The following is a 23,776-nucleotide window of genomic DNA, read 5'->3' on the forward strand; positions in this document are numbered from 1 at the left end:
TGTGGGCTGCAGGAGGCAATGGCATCTTCATCAAGCCCATGCTGAAGGAGGCTGTGCTGCAGGGAAAGACTTCTATTTAAAAAAGGGCAACTTTGTTAATTACCTTTGCCTTTTTATCCGAGAGAAATTCAGTATTGAAAATCTTTCTTTGGAATCCTCATCTGTTATTTCATGTACACAAAGTTTGGATTTTTCATGACATCACTAGGATTACTCAAGAATGTAGGAGGAAATTTTTTTCTATGAAATCAGAGGCGCTAACTCATGGAGCGAAGTTTAATCTGCGATATACATGTATATGTATGCTAAGATACCAGAATTCAAATTATTTGTTTTTTGAGCCTTCCCAGCTACGGACTCCCGTTCCTAATGTTCGCCACAGGTTGTTCGGCTAGAACTGATTTTTGGCGGGTGTAAGTTCAGGATTCTATTATTAATAATTTTTGTTTCTAATTATAATCACGCATGATAATCTTGGTCAACCCTATTTCTTAAATTAGAAGAAATTTCTCTTTGGGGATGTTTCCAATTTTTTCTTTTTGAATTGTTTCTACATTACGTATGATTATGTATGATTATGAAATTTATCTCATTACTGGAATAAGTTAATTTGTGTTATTGTGTTAAATTCAATAAAAATACAATTATATAAAAAAAAAAATTATGGACCCAGTATACAACATTCCAGTTCCCTGTCTGTGGACACAGGACACAGACTTTAGTTCAAAAACCAGCAACATTTTTTGTTTCCTAAAATGGAAAGTACTTTAAGAAAAACTGATCCTCTCATACTATCAAAGGTTTGTTTTAAGGCATTCTTGGTCATCCTGAGAATCAAATTAAAATATTTTCTTATAAAATCTGAGAATTATGTATGTTTGGAAAAAGGAAACACACATAAAAAGGATTATTTTTTATTACGGAGAGTTTTCAAAAACATATACAGATTTTAAATAACTGCTTATGGCTTTCTATACATAGTACTGCTGTTATTTTCCAAAATACATATTGGATCATTTCAATAGTCTAATGTTTTTTCACTTTCAAATTTCGGGTTAAGAAATGATCACTTTTTAAAATTACTTTTCTGAATAGCTGCTACACATTTTACAATGTTCTGGTACAGCTCATTCTCTGAAAACGTTGCATTTCTGTTTACTTCTATTTCTCCAAAGTATGTATTTATATCCTTATTACAAAACTGCTGATGGGTTATATACAGATATCAAGGATTGTAATGTCAAACAAAAAACATCTAGGGTCTGAAAAAAATGCATTGTCCCTCCTTCCTAAAACAAGTCTGTACTTGAATTTTGGTGATGTATTTGGATCACACACTATTCATGACTAAACATGTCTCTTGTCTGTGAAAGTCAATTTTATTTTAAGAGTCATCCACAGATTAAAAACTTATGTGTCTTTACAAGATTTAATTATGTTGTCATGTGCATTAATTCATTACTATAATTCTTTATATCTGGGTATCACTGAACGTAAATTGAAAAGAACATAAGAACAGGCCATACTGGGTCAGACCAAGGGTCCATCAAGCCCAGCATCCTGTTTCCAACGGTGGCCAATCCAGGCCATAAGAACCTGTCAAGTGCCCAAAAACTAAGTCTATTTCATGTTACCGCTGCTAGTAATAGCAGTGGCTATTTTCTAAGTCAACTTAATTAACAGCAGGTAATGGACTTCTCCTCCAAGAACTTATCCAATCCTTTTTTAAACACAGCTATACTAACTGCACTAACCACATCCTCTGGCAACAAATTCTAGAGTTTAATTGTGCGTTGACTGAAGAAGAACTTTCTCCGATTAGTTTTAAATGTGCCACATTCTAACTTCATGGAGTGCCCCCTAGTCTATTATCGGAAAGACTAAATAACCGATTCATATCTACCCATTCTAGACCTCTCGTGATTTTGTTTTAATCTTTTTATTGTTATTATAATCAACTTGTAACAAAGATAGTTCCATACTGAACTCTGAAAGCGTGCAATAATCATGCAATTTACAAATAGTCATTATTGAAGGGAAAAAAAAACTGAATCTTGATAGTCAACACCAATAGTGTATCTAGGCAATCAAAAGTCCTAGAAGCATTCAATAGATAGGAAGAAGGAAGAGAGAAAAGAAAGATAATAGAGAAGTAGAAAGATGTAGAAATCAGCAAGAAAATTCAAGGTGTCAAAGTGAATAAACATAGTGTCAAATTACATGGTATCATGATTCAGTATCTTTTGGTAAAGATAAAACATAGTCGTCTAATGGCTTCCACACTTGAGACCATGTAGCTAGTCTGTTACATTTGATAGCCATAGTCTTTTCATATTTATTACACAGACACACCGAGTTCCACCATAAATGATGTGAAAGCAGATCAATACGTTTTCCAGTTAGACATGATATTGTGTAAGGCTACGGTGAATAGAAAATCTAGCAATTTCCATTGGGGCAATGAGAGATCCAGGGAAGAATTTGCTCCTTTAAGAAAAATCATAGCATAGGTGAGGGGTTGGGTAAAGGAGAAGATGGAAGAGACGGTTTGCCAAATTTGTAGCCAAAAATTATGAACAAATGAGCATGAGAATAGCATATGCTGCAAGGTTGCTTTGGGGTAAGACAGGTCCAACAACGCCTCTTATCCAACCTAAACCTAGTTTTAAACTCCTCCAAAACTGAACTTCTGCTCATTTCCCCAGATAACAACAACTCCATCTCTAATCTTCCAGCTAGCCCTACAACCACACAAGTGAGAGACCTAGGAGTGTTAATTGACAACCGGATGAACCTTAAAGCTTCTATCAACAGAACCACCAAAGATTGTTTCCACAAACTCCAAGTACTGAAAAGAATAAGACCGCTCTTCCACACTCAGGATTTCAGAACTATTCTACAAGCTATCATATTCTCTAAGATAGATTACTGTAACTCTATCCTTCTGGGCCTCCCTTCCTCCCACACTAAACCTCTTCAGATGATACAAAATGCTACTGCACGATTACTGACAAACTCCAGGAGAAGGGACCATATAACTCCAATCCTAAAAGAACTCCACTGGTTGCCAATTCACTTCAGAATCCTCTACAAATCTCTTTCCATAATATACAAAACCATCCATCAACATACCCCACTCGACTTACAAGTCCCTTTCCAAATATATAACTCCTCCAGACCAACTAGAGACGCACTCCGAAGATCTCTTCAGGTTCCCCCGGCCAAAACCACCAGACATATTACCTTAAGAGATCGGGCCTTCTCAACAGCCGGCCCTCCTTTATGGAACTCCATCCCCCCTGACCTCAGACATGAACCCAGCCTCCCAACCTTCAGGAAAAGACTTAAGACCTGGCTGTTTAAACAAGCATTCCCGGACACTAACTAATTTCTCTTACCATCAACCATACGTTACCCAGCCAGTTCAACCCCTTCTCCATGTATATATCTATAGCTAATGTTATAGCTAATGTAAATATCTATATCTAATGTTATCCTCTCCTTATTTTCTCTTTTCCCAGTTCTATCAACCTTGTTATTTGTAACTGCCTCCTTCTACACTTCCAGGTTACTCAGTTGTTTATTGTACACCCCTGTTATATGTAAACCGGCATGATGTGATTGTATCATGAATGCCGGTATATAAAAATCTTAAATAAATAAATAATGTGATATAAGAAGACCTGCCCAGTGTAATTTCCAGGGAGTCCATATAGCTCTATGCATGATACAAAAGGAGGATTGAGTAAAACTGGAAGATAATGAAATGCGCGTGGATATGGACCATAAGTGCGCCCATATTTGGTTATTTATGGAAGCGTTAATGTCCTTGGTCCATGCAGAATCTAAGCGGTTTTGTTGGGAGTATACAGAGGATTTAGTTAGGATTTTATATAAACGAGATGCCAAGTGCCCCTTCGTTCCATACTCTTGATAGAATCTGAGAAGAAAAGGACAATTATCCTCCCAGTGGGTTAGGAACAAATTGGAATAAAGAATGCTCCTTAACTGTAACCAGGCATAAAATTGATTATATGGTAGGCCATATTTCATTTGAATTGCAGAGAAGGATAACAACTTAGATCCTTCAATTATCGAGGAAAGAAAACAGATATCCCTAGCTTGCCAGACGGGCCAATTGAGAGGATGATTACCAGATTTCAATAACGGATTATGCCGTAAGGGCATCATATTAGAATTATTCCAAGAGCACTCACCCTTAGGACAAGAGGAGTTGAAGGCTACAAACGCTTTGTGCAAGGATCTTAATATGGGATTGGACACATGCTGGGAAAGCAATTTCATGCCAGGAAAACAAGAAGGTGGGTATGGAGCAAGAAGGCTACTTTCAACACATAACCATCTGGGTTGTTCCCAGGGATCTCTCTCAGTGGTAAAGTGATAAGCCTGTTGTAGTATAAACGCTTGATGGTATGCGTAAAAGTCAGGGAAGTTTACCCCACCATTAATCTTTGAAGCCTTCAATTTAGACAAGGAAATTCGAGGAACCTTATTTTGCCAAAGGAATTTGGTAAGTAGTCTGTCGATATGTTTATAAAAATCTAAAGTGAAGAATACGGGCAAAATGGAGAGAATATATGTAACCTTAGGTACAATAACCATTTTAATTGTTTCCAGTCTGCCCCACCAGGTTAGATGAAGGGGAGACCATCGGAGCGCTAGCTCACGTATGGTTTGCAGTATGTGGGACTCCGCAGTATTAACAGTAACTTGTGGGTCAGAAAAAAATTTGACCCCTAAATATTTGAGACCATGGAGAACTTTTTGGATCAGAGACTGAAAGATATCCACCAAGGTGCCCAAATAATTTAAAGGAAGAAGCTCAATTTTATTCCAATTAATTTTGTATCCTGATATAGAGGAGTATGATGCTTTCAAATCCAACAAATGTGGGAGGGATTCATCTGGATTTAGAAGGAATAACAGGACATCATCTGCATATGCTGAAAGTTTGAATGTATCGGAAACAATTGTCACTCCTTCAATGCAAGAATCCTGTCTGATTGCAAGAAGTAATGGTTCCAAAGCCAGGTTAAATAATAGAGGGGAAAGGGGGCAACCCTGGCGGGTTCCTCTATGCAATGAAAAGCACGGCGATCTTTGGTTGTTTATGTAGAGAAACGCCGTAAGCGAGTGGTATAAAAATTGAATCCAGGAGACAAAAGTAGGGCCAAATCCAAACCTGGGCAAAGTTGAGAATAGGAAAGGCCATTCGACGCGGTCGAATGGCCTTTCCGCAACCAAGGCTACTGCTACTGCAGGGGAGGAGAGCGATAAGGTGGCATCATGAACATGAAGAAAGACGCATATTATTAGCAATTAATCGATTTTTTATAAAGTCAGATTGATCAGGATGTATTAGGGAGGACATAATTGAAGACAACCTAGTGGCCAATATTTAGGTGACAATCTTATAATCCATATTCAGAAGGGAAATTGGCCTGTAATTACCAATATGGGACTAGTCTCTGCCTGGCTTTGGAAGCACCACTACACATGCTTCCAAAAAAGTGGAAAAAAGGTCTGGCTGTAGAGGAGCTACCAAGTAATATGCATGTAAATGAGGTATTAATTCTTTCTGAAAGGCTCGATAGAAGTCTGTAGTAAATCCATCTGGTCCTGGTGCCTTGCCAATAGATAGAGCAGCGATGGCCTTGGTGATTTCCATAGGCGTAATGGGCTCATCTAAGCCTGCTACTTGTTCCAGTGATAACTAGGGATGAGAGATGGTAGAGAAAAATATTTTAACGTCCGCATCCATTACAGTCATTTCAGATTGATATGGAGTATCGTAAAAGTTCCGAAAGGCTTGCAGGATTTTCCACATCTGTGGTCAGGGACTGATTGGAAGGAGAAAGAAATGTTACTACATGCTTTTTTTCCGTTCTTCTCTTTAAAAAAAAAGAGGCCAAAAGGTGCCCACATTTATTATTTTCTGCGTAGTACAGGGCATTTGTGTTGCGGTCCCGGTCACAACCCTCGCTTCCGGTTCCTTACTTTGCCTCCCCAGGAATATCGGCAGCAGGCCCCAGGATTCGCTGGGCCTGCTTGGCTCTCCATGGCTTCTCCATGAGGCAGACATCGCCGAGCTCAGAGATTCTGACTCCGCCCCCTTAGGCACACGCGCGCATGAGGAGGGAACCCTTTTAAAGGGCCTCTGGCGCGAAACCGCGGCCAGCCCACAATTATGACATCAGACGCCGGCAGGGATTTAAACCCGGCGTCTGACCAAGGATCCCTGCCTTGCAACGTGGTCAGCTCCTGTGGTGAGTAGCTAGTTGCAGCTCCTGCTTCATCTGTACCTGTCTCCAATTCCTTCCAGTTTGGATCCTGTTCCTGCCTTCTCTGTGGTTCCTGCTCCTGTCTCCAGTCTGGCTGTCTCCCCGGTTCCCGGCTCCTGCCTCTGCTTTTGGTTCAGTCCGCTGCTCCAGTTCCAGTCATCTCCTCCTTCGGATCGCCTTCCTGGTTTTGACTTCTGCTCGTCTCTCATACTCCTGATTGCCGACCACTCCGCACCTGGATTGTCTTCTCGCTACCATCCTTCAACTCAGGTACTAGATCCTCACGGGCTCCTCCTGGGGGGGGGGATCTCGGACTTCCAGGGCGAAGACTCCAGGTCCTGCCTGCCGTCTCTTGGACAACCGCCTGTCCCAGCGGTCCAGATCCTCACAGGCTCATCCTGGGGGGATCTCTGACTTCCAGGGTGAAGGTTCTTCTTTGTCTTCTGTCTTCGAACCACCTCCAGGCCATTCCATATCTGCGGAGTCCACCAGTACCTCTCCGCACGGCCGGCCCAAGGGTCCACATCTCTAGTCACAACAATTTGAGTGAGATCCATGCAGTCTCACTGAGGTACTTAGCTTCTGATTATAAAGGTACTTTGCCCTTAGAACCACATCTAAGGAGGCTTTAGTAGAGGACTGGATATGAGCCATTTTGAGGATAGCTACTTCTTGCTGGAGAGCTTCCAAGGAACTCCTTTGTTGCTTCCTCCAATGTGATGAACAGTTGATAATGTTTCCCCAAATTGTAGCTTTAAAGGCCACCCACAATGTGGAATCTGAAATTTCCGGAGCAGTGTTGAATAGGAAATATTCTGAGATTTTCGTGCGAAGCGTTTCGATGAAAGTTGGTTCTGAGAGCAATGAGGAGTTGAAAAGCCACATCCGATCAATCGCGACTAGATTCTGCAGTTTACACGAAAAGAGAACAGCTGCGTGATCGGAAATCAAAATAGAAGAAATAGATGCCGAGAGAATCCAAGATATTTTTTTTTAATCTTAATATATAACAAACATCAGCTTGAAAAAACAACAGTAAAGAGTCCGGAACATCGGATTGGTCCAGTCCCACTGGCAATCCCTAACCGAAACCACCCTCTCCCCCTCCCCAACCCCTCCCCAACCCCTCCCCATGACAGAGTTACATTACACACACCAAACTGTCCATCCGCCCCCCTCAATTACTCAGATGAAGAAAAGAGTAGCATACAGCCACAGTCTGTCTATTAGAATAAAAGAAACATCAGAAGTGGCACAGAGTACCTCAGATAATACACAGATATTTGTAGTTAAGATTTGTGTCAGAAAATGCTTACACCATAGAAAGGTCGACCCATCAAGGTTAGTGCGACACCCTCCCAATGTCAAATCAAACTGAATGCGGGCTAACCCAGTCCCAGGGCAGCAACAAAAGGTTTCCAAGTGGAGTTAAAAGCAGCCAGTCAGCGGTTCCGAGTCGCGGTCAAGTGGGCCAGGCGATAATACGAAGAGAATTTCGCTTTAACCTCCTTGAGCGATGGAACCCTCCCAGATTTCCAGTTGGCCGCTATGAGACTACGAGTGGCAATGAACAGTTAAATACAAGCCCGGTGGTACTTCTCGGGCACCATGGTGGGGAAATCGTGTAATAGGGCCACCCGAGCACTAGTGTCAATATCCAGTGCCAGTATGGTACCCAGCCAGGCAAAAACTTCCTTCCATAAAGAGGCAACTGTTGGACAGTGCCACAAAATATGTAAGTACGTGCCCACCGCTCCACAGCCACGCCAGCATTCATCTCCAATGAGGGGGAAAAATCTATGTAATTTGGCCGGAGTATGGTACCACCGGTATACCATTTTAAAACAGTTTTCCCGGAGCCTGGTGGATATTGAGCATTGTCTGGCCCGTTTCAAAAGGGCACTCCAAGTCTGTGGCCCTAGCTGCATATGCAAATCAGTCTCCCATTGTTTGACAAATGTACACTGGTCTAGGCCATTAGGGAAAAAAAGCTGATAAAGCTTGGAGATGGCCCCCTTTAGAAAATCGCAATTTAGAAAATAAGACTCAATGATAGACCTGCCCGGTCGGAGGGAGCCTGTGCGTTGCAAAGTGCGAATAAAATGGGTGATTTGTGCATAAGCTAGAAAACTTAGGGGAGGGAGATTATATTTAAGAGCTAAGTGCTCCGCTGACTGTATTGATCCCTGAGAGATGAAGTGCCCTAAGGTGAAAATCCCCTTCTCCCGCCATTTGTAAAAAAGAGGGGAGGTGCTGTCAGGAATAAACCGTTCATTAAAGGCCAAAGATGATTGATAGAAATAATGGAAGTCTCCTAGGAGCTGTTTGCGGGTCTGTCCCCATACCCTCAACGTAGTCTCCAGAGCCCAAGGGATGCAAAGTACGGGTCTCCAGACATCCCGGCGGTTGCCACGGCATAGCTGCGATTGCCATCTGCCCCACCATAGCCTGTTCGAGTTGGGCCCACTGCTTAGGAAATTTGGCACGGTTGAGGTCCAGGAGAGCCCGGAGTTGAGCTGCCCGATAGTACCGCGTTAGGCAAGGGACCCCCAAGCCTCCTTGTTGCCTTGGCATGAAGAGAAGAGCACGAGGTAACCTGGGGGGTCGCTGGCGCCAGATAAAATCAAAAATCCTGCGTTGCCAATTACGGAGAATGGAGGCAGGGATGTATACTGGTAGGGAGGAAAACAGATACAGGAATTTCGGCAAAATACTCATTTTAACAATGGCAATTCTGCCCAACCCCGATTCCAGCGGCTCATGTCAGTGGTAATCTTGGCAGCGAGGGGCACATAGTTGATATGAAATAAATCAGACAATTGGGAAGATATTCGCACTCCCAGATATTTAATATGAGATTTCGCCCACTTAAAGGGAAAGCGGTCCTTTAACCGCTGCACTATCTCTGGGGCCAGGTTAATATTAAGGAGCTCTGATTTGTCTAAGTTTACCCTTAAACCCGACACTCCACTGAAGGCCTCCAGTTCCCACCTGACCCCCTGCAGGGATGACATTGGGTCGGATAGGAAAAGCAAAACGTCATCCGCGAATAAGGACAGCTTGTACCTGTGGGCCCCCACCTCTAGGCCCTTAATTTCCAAGGACTCGCGGATTCTAACAGTGAGGGGTTCCAGGTAAAGGGCAAACAATAATGGCGATAGCGGACACCCCTGTCTGGTGCCTCTACCAATATCAAAGGGGGGTCCGTATCCATTGTTTACCTTTACCCTCGCTTGTGGGCTAGAATAAAGCCACTGGATCCACTGGAGGAAAAGAGGTCCAAATGCCATTTTTTGCAAGGTAGAAAATAAAAAAGGCCAGTGTACCAAATCAAACGCCTTTTCGGCGTCTAATGAGAGCAACGCTGCTGGTACCTTATTCCTATGAGCCCACCACAGCAGATCTAGTACCTTACGAATATTATCAGCGGCCATGCGTTGAGGCACGAAGCCCACCTGGTCACTGTGTACAAGTGAGGGGAGGAATCTATTAAGTGGAAGGGCCAGAATCCGGGCAAGAATTTTGAGATCCACATTAATTAATGATATAGGCCTATAAGATGAGCACTGTGTCGGATCTCGGCCCGGCTTTGGTAGGACTGTGATGCCCGCCACATTAGCTTGAGGCGCGATTACACCCTCCGCACGTAAACTGTTAAAAAATTGCGTCAAAGGCCCAATGATAGTGGGAGTGCATTTCTTATAATAGATACCAGATAAGCCATCTAGGCCTGGCGCCTTGCCCGGCTTAAGGGTCTTAATGACTGTTGATACCTCCTCTTCCGTAATAGGGGCCTCTAAAGCTTGCTGTTGGTCCGAGGTAATGCTAGGTAGCATGACCATTTGTAGATATTGGGTAATGTGGTCCGGGCTTATCTCGGCATTCGGCTGATACAGTTGGCCATAGAAGCTCGTGAAGGCTTCCCGGATGCCCTTAGAGGCTGTCAGCATGTCACCCCTAGAGTTCTTAATTTTGGCTATGTTATTACGAGCCATCTTGGCTTTTAGACTACGGGCCAGTAAGCGCCCAGCTTTGTCTCCCCCCTCGTAATAAGCTTGCTTTGTGATCTCCAGGGTATGTAAGAGCTGAGCATTGTCAATTTTATAGAGCTCCGACTTTGCAGCTAACAATTTTTGATAACACCTTGAGGAGGAGGACCTCATATGCTCTTGGGAAAGGAGTCTAATTTTGTGCAATAAAGCCCCTCTAGCTTGGTGCTGCTGGCGTGTGCAGGCTGCTGCTCTGGAAAGTAAAAGCCCTCGAGCGAACGCCTTGGAACAGTCCCAGATTATGCCAGGATTAACCTCGGGGGTGGCATTGAGCTGGAAATACTCAGAGTTGGGCTTCGAGCTTCTGAACATAGGAGGGGTCAGCAAGGAGCGATTCATTAAGTCTCCAGAAACAAGCCCCCCGGTCATCATCGCTAATGTCTATGTCCAGAATGACAGGGGCATGATCTGACCAGGAAATAGTGTCATAATCGGTTTTAGAGACCTTATTGCCCAGTTGCTTATCTACTAGAAAATAATCTATTCTAGAATAGCTGTCGTGCGGAGGTGAGTAAAATGAATAAGATCGTGACTGGGGGTGACGAACCCACCAGATATCTATTACAGACCAGTCCTCCATCAAAGCCTTCAATTGCTTTCGAGCAGCCTGAGGCGTGTGAGCGTGCTGTCGAGGTATCTAATCCCTGTTGCAGTGTGATATTGAAATCTCCAAAGATAATAAAACCCTCAGAGTGAGTTGCCAGTAGCTCCTGTATTTCTTTCAAAAAGGGCCCGTGAGCCGTGTTGGGGGCATAGATAGTTACCAAAGAGTATACCTGGGAACCCATCTTAAGTTTCAGCAATAAATATCAACCGTTGGGGTCGGCAACATGGGATAAATATTCATAAACCAATGAAGCCGAAAGCATTATCCCCGTCCCCGTATATTTAGCGCCCCTGGTGCACCCCGCATGATACACTGTTGGGAAAGACTTATAATCTAATAAATAACTATCATGGTTCCTTAAGTGGGTTTCTTGCACATAGACGATATCCGCCTTTTGGCGTTGTAATTCCTGCTTAAGTAGGAGTAGTTTCCTATAGGTGTTTAGCCCCTTCATATTGAGTGTGACTATTCTAGCCATAAGGAAAGCATAGGATACATAGGTCTTCTCGGAAAGGTACTCTGACCAACCTTACCATAGGATAATAGGGTGTGGATAAAGTGACTTGACTGTGAAGGCTCCAGGCTTTTGTCGGGGGTCTGAATGAATTGTGCACCTGCAAGAACATTAGAGTAACCCTGTCCCTAGTGGGTATGTAACAAAGAGCGTCCGCTGACTTAGCACACGGACCTCTACCCAGGGGGTACCGAGGAACACTGCTGGAGGCCAACTCCCAGCCCCCCCCCCCCCCCTCCCAAGCTCTGCGCATTAAAACGAAACAAGTTAGTAATAAACAGCAATAAACATACTAAACAGTCTATCTGGGTGTGCTAGCCCATTAATATAGTAACTAATGAAAATTGCTAATGCAATAAAAATGAACACAGATCGAGTCCCACGGTCTGAAAAAAAAAAAAAAAAAGATTGCAAAAACCGGCTAAGCATTTAAGAACACCATATAGCAAAACCAGTACCAACAATTGTCCAACAGTCCCCACAAACCACTCATCCGTGCTCGGAGGATTGCTGGCTGACTGGTGTGGGTTGCCTCCTCAGTCGTCCCCTGCCAGCTCCCGGTCGGCGCCATCTTGGAGTCGCATCGGGTAAGTGCTGCTTGGTCGTGTTGGCTGCAGTGGTGAACGAATAAGCCAGGCCTGCCTCTTTGAAGTGGTGCGCCGCATCCGCCAAAGATTTGATTCTATAGGAGATCCCGTTGTGCTGGAATAAGAGGGCAAAAGGGAATGCCCATCGATACTTGATTTCTTCCTTACGCAATACTGCCATGGCTTCACGGAGTTGAAATCGCTTCTGTAGTGTGGAGGGCGCCAGGTCGTTGTAGAAAGCGACAGCACAACCTTGCCAGGTCCAGCTGGGGTGTGCCCGCGCCAGCGAGATGATCTCCTCTTTCTGTTGGTAAATTAAGAATTTGAGCATGATGTCCCGCGGCTGGTTGTCTCTTCTCTAGCCTAAGGCCCGATGCGCACGCTCTAGCACTATAATGGGATCCGACTGCGATTCAGCCGAGGGAGTTTTATACTCCAAAATGAGGGCTTTACAAATGGCCGCCGCCGTGTGCATGCAGTCCAGGAACAAGTCCGTTTCCGGCACGCCGCAAATGCGGAGGTTAGAGCGGCGAGCTCGATTCTCTAAATCTTCAATCTTTTCCTGAAGCGAGTCCACAGTGAGCATTGTCTGTTGCGTGTGTCCATTGAGCGATTCCAAATTGGCACTGTGACCATCCATCCTGGTATCTATGTCGTCCACGCGGCGTCCAAGTGAATTTAGATCTTCTCTCAGATCGGCCATGCTAGCTAGGAGGTCCGCCTTATAATTTTTCAGGTCCGATCTTATCTCACAGAACCAGGATCTGATTTCAGATCGGGTGGGGATATCTGGGTGCAATCCCCCCGCTGCCCGGTCGTCCCCGCCTTCAGAGCCAGTTTCCATCGCGGCTGGCTCCTCTAAGTCTTCCCGCTGCTGCAGGCCTTGCTCACAGCCCACATCCGGAGGAAGATCATCGGCGATTTTACTGAAGGAGAAGCGCTTTAGATCGGCGGCTCTCTTTCTCGCAGTCATCCTAGCCCCGTCTGCCATGAGTCCCGTGAGTCGTACTACCAAGACCGGCCCAGATAGAGTCTAATTAGAGCCAAGTTAAGAGCTTTGGGAGGGAGCGCACCTTTTATGCGGACATCTTGCAGCGCTGCTCAATAGCACCCCCCTCAGAATCCAAGATATTAAGTGGTGCGAGGTTAACAAATAATCAATCCATGAGTATGATGAATGAAGAAAGGAGTAGAACGTATAGTCTTTAGTAGTAGGGTGTAGTAAGCGCCAGGGATCAGAGAGTCCAAATGAAGACATAAGGTGTTTAATCGCTGTACAAGATTTGGAGAAGTTGGAACGATCTGTAGATTTCTTGTCGAGAAAATGATCCAAAGGCTGATTAAAGTCTCCTCCTATAATATTCTGCTGAGTCTCTACTGCAAGCAGATGAGCGAACGTATTATGAAAAAAGGAAGGGTCGTCCACAGTTCCTTATATATAGAAACCAGAATGTAGTTCCATCTCCCATCAGGATCTGCAGCTTGTCGCAATACCCTGGCGTCCAATTTTTTATGTAAAAGTATAGCAGTGCCTCGTTTCTTGTGGGCAGCAGGACTAAAAAAACCTGACCTACTCATTGTTGTTTAAGTTTAAGCGATTCCGTCGCAGTGAAGTGTTTCCCGGAGCAATGCAATGTCTGCATGCAGGGACGTCGCATGGGATAAGAGGCGATGTCCTTTCGTGGATTACAAACTGGCTAAAAGAAAGGAAATAGAGAGTAGGATTAAATGGTCAATTTTCTCAGTGTCAAAGGGTACAGTGGAGTGCTTCAGGGATCTGTGCTTGGACCAGTGCTTTTCAATATATATATAAATGATCTGGAAAGGAATACGACGAGTGAGGTTATCAAATTTGCAGATGATACAAAATTATTCAGAGTAATTAAATCACAAGCGAATTGTGATACATTACCAGAGGACCTTGCAAGACTGGAAGATTGGGCATTGAAATGGCAGATGAAATTTAATGTGGACAAGTGCAAGGTGTTGCATATAGGGAAAAATAACCCTTGCTGTAGTTACACGATGTTAGGTTCCATATTAGGAACTACCACCCAGGAAAGAAATCTAGGCAACATAGTGGATAATACTTTAAAATTGTCGGCTCAGTGTGCTGCAGCAGTCAAAAAAGCAAACAGAATGTTAAGAATTATTAGGAAGGGAATGGTTAATAAAACAGAAAATGTCATAATGCCTCTATATTGCTCCATGGTGAGACCGCACCTTGAATACTGTGTACAATTCTGGTCGCCGCATCTCAAAAAAGATATCGTTGCAATGGAGAAGGTACAGAAAAGGGTAACCAAAATGATAAAGGGGATGGAACAGCTCCCCTATGAGGAAAGGCTGAAGAGGTTAGGGCTGTTCAGCTTGGAGAAGAGATGGCTGAGGGGGGTTATGATAGAGGTCTTTAAGATCATGAGAGGTCTTGAACAATTAGATGTGGATCAGTTATTTACACTTTCGAATAATAGAAGGACTAGGGGGCATTCCATGAAGTTAGCAAGTAAAACTTTTAAGACTAATCGAAGAAAATTCTCTTTCACTCAACGCACAATAAAGCTCTGGAATTTGTTGACAGAGGATGTGGTTAGTGCAGTTAGTGTTGCTGGGTTCAAAAAAGGTTTTGATAAGTTCTTGGAGAAGAAGTCCATTAATGGCTATTAATCAAGTTTACTTGGGGAATAGCCGCTGGTATTAATTGCATCAGTAGCATGGGATCTTCTTAGTGTTTGGGTAATTGCCAGGTTCTTGTGGCCTGGTTTGGCCTCTGTTGGAAACAGGATGCTGGGCTTGATGGACCCTTGGTCTGACCCAGCATGGCAATTTCTTATGTTCTTATAACTGTAAATATGTAAGAACTTTCTTTCTCTTGATGGGGTGCAAGAGCCGTTGACATTCAGAGAAACAACTGTAAAGGATGAGATCTTATTCGCCATTTGAAGGAAAAAATTGAATATGATGGTATGTAAACAACACTATGTTCCACATTAAAAATCATACGATTGAGACACCCAGAAAGGAAATAGAAAGGAAAGTAAGAAAAAGACTGAGAAGGAGAGAATGAAAGGGAGAGAGACCGGTTTATGGACTGGTTACAAAAATGAGACTGAGAATGGATAGCTCATGTGACAGCACTAAAACCAAAAGTACAAAAAAAAAAGAGCCTCAAGGCGGACCACTGTCCCCTCGAGACTGCCACTCCATTTATAAATTTGAAAAAAAAAAGGAAATGAATACAGGGGAAAAAAGGCAAGGACATTATGATGATATATTATCCTGAAATAGGCTGCAGGGTATCTTTTCAGATACAGGATGAGCGGATGTGAACATTAACCCGCGGTTTCGGTCTCATATGTGAAATATAAACCAAAGTCTAACCAAGATGATTAGAGACCAAAAATAAAAAAAAGAAAAAGGTCCAACCACTGAGAAAATTATCCGTAGCTATAGAACCTATAACTGGAGATGGAGACTAAGAACTGTCTCTTCCTGTTCAGGTGACCATTGATTGCGCCGTTTCAAAGGATTGCAAGAAGCCATCTAGATCTTATGGGCTATGTAACAGTTTAGTTTGATTATGGCATGTTACCCGCATTTGAGCCGGGTAAAGCAAGCCATATTTAGCCCCCAACGCTTGCATGTGAAGTCGCATGGTTAGGAAGGCCTTCCGCTTGTCCGCCGTGGTTTTAGCTAGATCTGGGATGAACAATATTGTTTGCCCTTGGAATTGTATAGGAGCTTTCATTCTAACGGCAGTGAAGATAGCCAAAACCAGAGGATAAAGCAGCACTTTGAATATGAATTTACAACAACTGTGTAAATTGTATATAATTCTTACCATGTAAGCAATTACTCTCTACTTACATGCTCTGCTCTCCAGTTAGAAATTGTTAACCTATCCTTTTTTCTAACAGCCCAGTTCCACACTCCCTGTTGTAATGTAACTTTCGCTTTCAGTGTTAACTGGTTTACCCCCTAGTTTATTGTAAACCGGTACGATAAGACTTGGTCTTGAGCATCGGTATATTAAAAGAATTTAAATATAAACAAATAAAATTTAAATGATTGGCCTGGGATATTTCGAATTTCTAAGAGGTTTCGACGGGATCCTGTGTGCTCGCTCTAGCTCAAACGGATAGTCAAAGTCCAAATGCAAGCTAGTGGGGATCATGTGAGATAAAAATTGCATTATATCTGATCCCTTGGATCCTTCTGGTATCCTCAGAATTCATACGTTGTTGCGCCGATTACGATTGGAAAAGTCCTCTAGAGTTTGCTGCATTTTTTCTAGGTCTTTTGTGAGACATGGAACCGAAGCGATAGTTAGCAGGAGCGACGAGACTTGAGTTTCGACGTCATCGATCCAGGTTTGAAACGATTCCATTTTCACAGACATGGTCTGCAAATCGCCCCGAATGGCTGTTGTCACCTCAGTATTGACTTGAATTAAGTCCTTTAGCTGGTTGAGGAGGAGAGAGTTTGCCTATTTGAGATTTTGCTTGGCCTTGAGGTCTTACCTTTCAAGTGATTACAGCGCTGCAGGACTGAGTTTGGACTTCCGGGGGTAGCTGCGGACTGCCCCGACGGTAACAACAGCCAATCAGCTGCACCAAGGCCCAAGAAGTTGGATACTCATGGGACACTTGGCCAGTATTGCATCACAAAGCAATCAACTATAAATCCACCATGTATTCAAAATCAAGTCGTCATTATATTGGAGGGTTGTTGGTTTTTTTGTTTGTTTGTTTTTTTTTAACTTTTAGAAGACACACATTCCCATCTCATCCTATCCCCTAATAAAATCTTCAGATAAGGGGGAGGGGGAAACAAAACATTGGCTTGCTAATCATAAGTAAAACTCCAGACTGCCAATGAGCAGCTTTGGTTTACTTACAAGTTTGGTGCCACACAGAGCAAGAACTCTGTAGAAAGTAGACACTTTCATTTTTAAAATACAAGGCATAAAATTATAAGATCCACTGCAAGGCTTATTTTGACCAAGTCCTCAAACTTCAGGCTCACACTTTGGGGGTAATATTCAGTCACTTGCTGGACTGCAAAGTTAGCCGGATAAACCTATCCAGCTAACTTTGACAGGATAATCAGTGGTGTAACCTCACCGCCAAATATACCAGACTATGTTCAAGTAAGCTGAATAAAGTTTATCTGGCTAACTTTAGGGATACTCTATTGTACAGCCTAGTTCCTAAAATGCTCCTATGTAATCCGGATAAATTTTAGACAAATAAGAAATTAGTCAGCTAAAATTTAGTTGGATAAGTGGGGGAAATATTCAAGAGTCAGTATTTAGCCAGATAAATCAATATTTATATTCAGCTAAATGCTGCTGAATATTGACCCCTGTAGACATACAGCTCAAAGTGTACAAAAGAAATTAGAAGCCAGTTTTTGATAAAATCACATTTATTCAATTCTCCAATATGGGGGTGCGGGGAAAATTTTTTAAATTTCATTTCATGGGTGTACAGGGGAAATTTGTTTTATTTAATTTCATGGCAATTAATTTCACGTTTATGTTTTCATTTGATTTTAGTGCGCACTATTTATTAGAGATGTGAATCGGAACTGAAATCGGATCCGATTCTGGTTCCGATTCACATCTCTACTATTTATACAATTGCATGCACTAAAACCAAACACTGGTTGCCATTAACTAGCCCCTCTGGGCATTCTCTTAATCCCTTCATGCCTCCCCTGGAATCCCTCCCACAGGTCTCCAAGGGTCTCTTCCTCCCCTCCCCCAGTCCCCCTTATCATACCTTGAGTCAGGTCAGTATCCTGGGGCAGAAGCAAGCCCCAGTCACATCTGCCCCACTGGTGCCATTTCTCAGAATAGTGGCAGCACCATTATTTTGAACAGCAAAGGCCGTCGCCATTAAGAGACATGGTAGCTGCAAGGCAGGAATGACTGGGGATCATTCCTATACCCAAGAGACTGACCTGGCTTAAGGTATGATAACAAGGACTCTGAGAAGGGGAGACGGCAGAGAGTCGGGGGAGGAGGGGGGGCATGGAGGTAAAAGGAAGCCCAGAGGGACTATTAAAAAATGGCAGCCAGGGTTTTATTATTTTTTTCCTAATGGTGGCAAAAACAAACATTTTGCTCATTTTTCTTTCATTTCTAGACATTTCTTATTTTAATTTGGATGACAGCACACCCCAATTCACTAGCCATTTATGAACACATAATAATAGTTTCTCACCAGTGAGGGGGTTAGTCACCTGCTGCAGATTACCAAGGATCTTCTCGCCCAGCAAATGAATGAGTCTAGTCACAACCTAGCAGAAGACAAATAGCCAGCTATAAATAATCCTTCCAATCAAATGAAATGCAAGTCATATAATTCTGTAAGGTAAAGATACAACATGAGATCTTATTGTTATTCAGGCTTTTTTGCAACTTTATACACTGAAGAGGAAAAGCAGCATAGTGTTTAGAGAAGCAGGATGCAAACCTGGGAAGCCAGGGTTCAAATCATGCTGCCACTCCTTGTAACCTTGGGCAAGTCATTTCATCCTCTATTGCCTCAGGTACAAACTTAGGACCTTATTTACTAAGCATTTCTCCCATGGATCCAGAATGGGAGAAAAGCCTTAGTAAATCAGGCCCTTAGATTGTAAGCCCTCTGGGGATACAGAAATACCTACAGTACCTGAGCTTTGAAATACATGAAAGGTGGAATATACACTAAATAAACTGAATAAAATTGCAAAAAATACACTAAAAAAGCACAATGTTACAAGATAAATTGAAAACACAAATGTTATGTATTTTATGCATTTTATTTAGGCTCTGATTGCATTACTATCATTCATCAAATGGCTATTCTATTGAACTTGGAACACTGGGTTAGTTACAGAAACTTCTGCTTTCATATAGCTAAAGTGAAGCAACAAATCAGTCAGCCAGTCCAATGATTTGTCATATAAGCAGCGAAATCACAGTTATGAAATCATCAAACATGTATTGGGTACAACAACTGGCAGTGTGTTCTATCTGCACAGGACCTCCACAGGAAGTAAGTAATAAACTGCATACTTCATCGTTTAATGATTAAAAAAGAAGAAAATATGCAATAAATACAGACACATGTTTTTTCTCAGAAAAGGCTTTACAAAGTGCTCCTTTTTTGTTTTCCTTTATAATTGCTGTGATCAGCAGTATTTAGGGATTTTATTTATAATTATTTTGTATGTATTTTATTGCATTTGTGTGTGTTATGTTTTATTTTTAAGTATAGTAATTTGAATACTTTGTTTCTAAATTGCAAACTGCTATGGTTCCCTTTTGCATTTTGTTTTTTATTTATAGATTTTGTGAATACAAACCAAGATAAATCTTGTAAAGAAATATATCACAAAACTTTGACGTAACAAACATTAAGGAAAATCCACATATAATCAATAGCCCACTATATCTGGGAGGTGGGAGCTATATAGATGAAGGAAATCAATTTAAGGAAATTATAACAGCCTACTTAGGCACCAATGCATAGCTACAATCACATTTAAAGGGTCAATCTCTAGGAGAAAGTGCTGGATCTGGAGAAGAACTACTCATGGGAGCATGGAGCAGTTAACTCTGGGATATAAAGGTAGTTAAATGTTGAGGGTCAAAAAAGATATATTTGACCTCTTGTAATTTGGTCACATTTACAAGGAAAATTAAGCCAAAAAAGGGCTCCAAGTTGCAATACCTCAGAGGTCTCAGCAGCAAGAATCTGTTCCTTCTTTACTGCGTTATCTTTGCAACATCTGGAAAGATACTAATCTGGCACTCTAAAAATGGGATCAATCTGTTACAAAACAATATTTCATGATCAAGTCTCTAACTGAATCCACAACAAAAGTTGCAACCAGAACCTTCCAAATAATCACTGAGATTCAGGATGTCTAAAAGACACTTATAATCTTGGATTAGATTGTGGAATTTCTTAGCTTGCGGTAAATAGTAGACTTTGTGGCCGATTTTTAAACCTACGCGTGTGCAGGGTACATTTGTACACAAATGTACACCCGATTTTATAACATGCACGCGCTGCCGTGCGCATGTTATAAAATCCGGGGTCAGCGCGCGCAAGGGGGGTGCACACTTGTGCACCTTGCGCACGCCAAGCCCAAGGGGAGCCCTGATGGCTTTCCCCGTTCCCTCCAAGGCCACTCCGAACTTTTCTTTCGCTCCCCCCCCACCTTTCCCCTCCCTTATCTAACCCAACCCCCCTCCCTTATTTTATTTTTTACACCTGCCTCTTGCAGGCGTATCTTGTGCGCGCCGGCCAGCTGCCGGCGCACCATCCCCCAGCACAGCTGCTGTGCCGGAGGACTCGGGACTGCCCCCGGACCCGCCCCCTTCTCAAAGCCCCAGGATATACACATGTCCCAGAGCTTGTGCGCGCCGCCAAGCCTAAGCAAAATAGGCTCGGGGCGCGCAGGGGTCGGCTTTTGAGGTTACGTGCGTAACCCTTTGAAAATCTACCCCTTTAGCAATAGGAAGTAAAATGTTCTAAGGAATCTTTAAAACTTCCAGAAAATATCTCTGAAGCATTTGGATGGGAGAAATTAACCTCTGCTTAGGAAAGTTAAGTAATTGTATGTTCCTGGATCTAAATACATTCCAATTTATTTTGAAAAACCAAATGATCTTTAGACAAAATCCCAACATTTTCTTGTAATGGGTCTCCTTTTTTAGGGAAGTAAGGAGGTATATAAGCCAAACTAGAAATAGAAGGGGGTCATATTCAGTAGGCCGTTTAGTGACAAGTTATCTGGTTACAGCTAACCAGATAACTTATCCTGCTGAATATACTTCCCTAAAGTTATCTGGCTAAATACAACCAGATAACTTTAATCCTAACTGGCAAGTGTCTGAAAATGGCTGGTTAGATCTAAAATTATCCGGCCTTGTATAGCCGGATAATTAACTACTTAACCAGATATCTTCAAAAATATCTGATTAAGAAGCATTCCTTTAAGAAAAAAAAAAAAAGCATAAAAAGTAGTTGTGGGCCTCCTGGCAGATTCTCACCTCCCTATCCATAAACATTCAAACCTATTCACTGGCCAGGAATCCCCACAACCCATTGAGAATTGTCTAAAAAAAAAAAAAAAAAGGTCTCCGTGCCCTCTCCCCCACTAAATATAGCATAGCTATGGCCATCCTGGCCCCCCCACATCGCTACCCTCCTACCCACATGGCACCTTAATCACAACTCCCTTTTCGCTGGCACAGTTCAATGTGATCTTGGCCTAGAATTCCTGGGCGCTTCCAACATTACTCAGATAATAACACTGGAAGCATACTATATCAGCACATATGTTCATGTATGCTGATAGAGTACTCTATCAGCATTACCTGAAAAACACTGGAAGCTCCTGGGATCACACTGAACTGCGATCCTGCAGCGAAAAGGAAGCCACAATTGAGGTACCAGGTGGGTGGGTGGGAGGATTTCGGAGGGAAGATTGAGGTATGAAAGGGGTTGTTTGCCATAGTTAGACTATATATTTTTTTTTTTTAATTTTATTTGTATTCAGCTTTTAGAATATTATAACATTACATTATAAATGTGAATTTTGGCCCAACCGCCCATCTTCCCATTTGCTTTACAGTCTTCTGCACTACCTTTCCCAGCTTTCCTTCCAGTCAGTAGCCTAGAGGGAGGAAAAACAGAATCCAAGTGAAGACGGACTGGCAGCAAAACCTGCCACACCTTCTATACTCCTGGAATTTGCCAGAGAACTGCTTTACCCTTAAGCATATCTTGGTGACACCAACTGTTCAGCAGTTCCAGGGAAAGTCACTCCCAATAAAGGAAGGAGAACAAAGAATAAAAAGAGAAAACATTTTTCCCCTTTTAAACCAATTTTAAGTAATAGTAAAGGAAGCAAAAGGAAAGCAAATTTGCCATGTCAAGGTCTTTCATGTCTTAGGTAATCTTACCAACAGTAAAAAACATCACTGTATTTTAGGGCTGCACACATCTTCATTATACACCAGTGGCTCAACTGTCCCCAAGTACATTTACCAGAGTGTAGAAAACATAGGCCTCTTGAGCTCTCCACACCTCTCGCCATCTGGGCTACTTCTGCCGTTTCTCCATGTCTTTCTCTGGTCTCTTGAAATCATCTGTGCTATTTAAGTGCCTCTTCGCTGCCTGGGCTGTCCAGAGCTTATTTAGTCTCTTGCGGTCTGCTTTGGATGTCCATGCCCATCCCACTCCTGCCACCATTATGTCATAGGCCAATACCCAAGCACTGCATAATCTACTGACAGTTTCTAGGATACGTGCTCAGACAACTATTTGCAGTGAAAAACTACTTTATTCTAAGTGCCAAGGGGTACTTTAAAGTTTCAGCATGCCAGCCTAAAGGAAAGTAGGAATCCGACTGTGATGTCATCATAGGGCACCGTGGCTGCTTTCCCGCCATGGGCTCTTTAAGACTGTGGATGTCAGGCACATGTTCACCTGGAGGGGCAGTGGCAGGACAGTGTGGGAGCCGTGTGGAGGGCCTTTAGCAGTTTGCAGTGCCATCCCGGCTGCAAGAGGCATCGGGGGTGAGGCAGCTCCCCACTAGCCACCAAGCATAACAATAGGTGTTTGTCCCCATCTCTAGAGGGGAAGTGCAAACATGAAGTAGCTTGGGAGAAAGAACTTGATTGTATTCTTGTAGATGAGATTAGGGAATCAATTTGAACAAGAGCAGCTAAGTCTTCGATATCAGCTAACTTAGCTGAAAACACACACAAAATCTATTATTGTTGGTATTTGACTCTCTATAGATTAAAAACCATATATAAATCAACCTCGGATGTGTGTTAAGGCATAAGAATCATGGCCCATGTATGGAGGGGATGTATAGTCATTACTATTTTCTAGGTCATAGTCCAAAAAAATTATTTTTGATATAATTAACTTTAAGGTGGATTTATGTACTGAGGTGTGTTTATTTAATGCAGCTTTGGAAAATGTTATGGCAAGAGTTGCAAAATTGCTCATTTTTCTAGCTGCTAGATATGAATTAGCAGCCCACTGGAGAAGAACTGCTGTCCCTATGGATACAAACGGATATGGAATGTGTATCAAATGGAAAAATTAACTGCCATTCGTAGAGATAGATATCCTAGGATTCAGAAGACAATTTTGGCATAGTAATTTTCCCAGGTAAATTAGATTGGCAAAAAATTGTCCTCAATGTGTGAGATTCACAATGTGAATCTACATTTACCACATTTTAAACGGCCGAACCTTTTAGGTCAGGGAGGAAAATAGTATTTGTACATGACACTTTCAAAAGTACATGCATTATCTTTCTCTCTTGGCCATTCACACAAAAGAGCAGGTGCAAAATACACAGGTTGTTTTAATATGCGTGCTATAAGTGCATTGTCAAAGGGAAAATACCCACATGGTTTCCCTTTCAAAATTCAGATCAAATACATATGCTAAGATCATCTACATAATTGCAAATTATGTGGCTGTTTGAAAATTGCCCCCAGAATATGCATTACCGACAAATGTAGAAGCATTCTAACTTTAAGCTGATGAGCTACCTCCTTTTAATGTTATATCAGATTGATCAGTATGCATATGAATTTTAATAGTGGATGTTTTAATTAAATTCAAAAGATCCTCTCTTTTACCCAGACCCCTAAATCACTTTTAATTAACAGCATAAGTAAATAAAGCTGACAA

At 42.4% G+C, this 23,776-nt stretch overlaps 1 protein-coding gene across 9 annotated transcripts in view; it reads right to left on the bottom strand.

Annotated features, from left to right (window-relative positions):
- The window catches only part of PNPLA7 (patatin like phospholipase domain containing 7), a 668,718-nt gene that overhangs the window by 295,024 nt on the left and 349,918 nt on the right, over positions 1-23,776 (bottom strand). For all 9 annotated transcript variants that reach the window (XR_003858427.1, XM_029614471.1, XM_029614468.1 and 6 more), the window contains one exon: positions 18,287-18,362. Coding sequence is in view for 8 of the 9 variants with exons in the window: in XM_029614471.1 (XP_029470331.1) it covers positions 18,287-18,362 (76 nt within the window). In the remaining variant the exon portion in view is untranslated. The remainder of the gene's footprint in view (positions 1-18,286; positions 18,363-23,776) is intronic.

This window comes from Rhinatrema bivittatum, chromosome 8 (assembly GCF_901001135.1).
Source record: "Rhinatrema bivittatum chromosome 8, aRhiBiv1.1, whole genome shotgun sequence".
Taxonomy (NCBI): Eukaryota; Metazoa; Chordata; class Amphibia; order Gymnophiona; family Rhinatrematidae; genus Rhinatrema; species Rhinatrema bivittatum.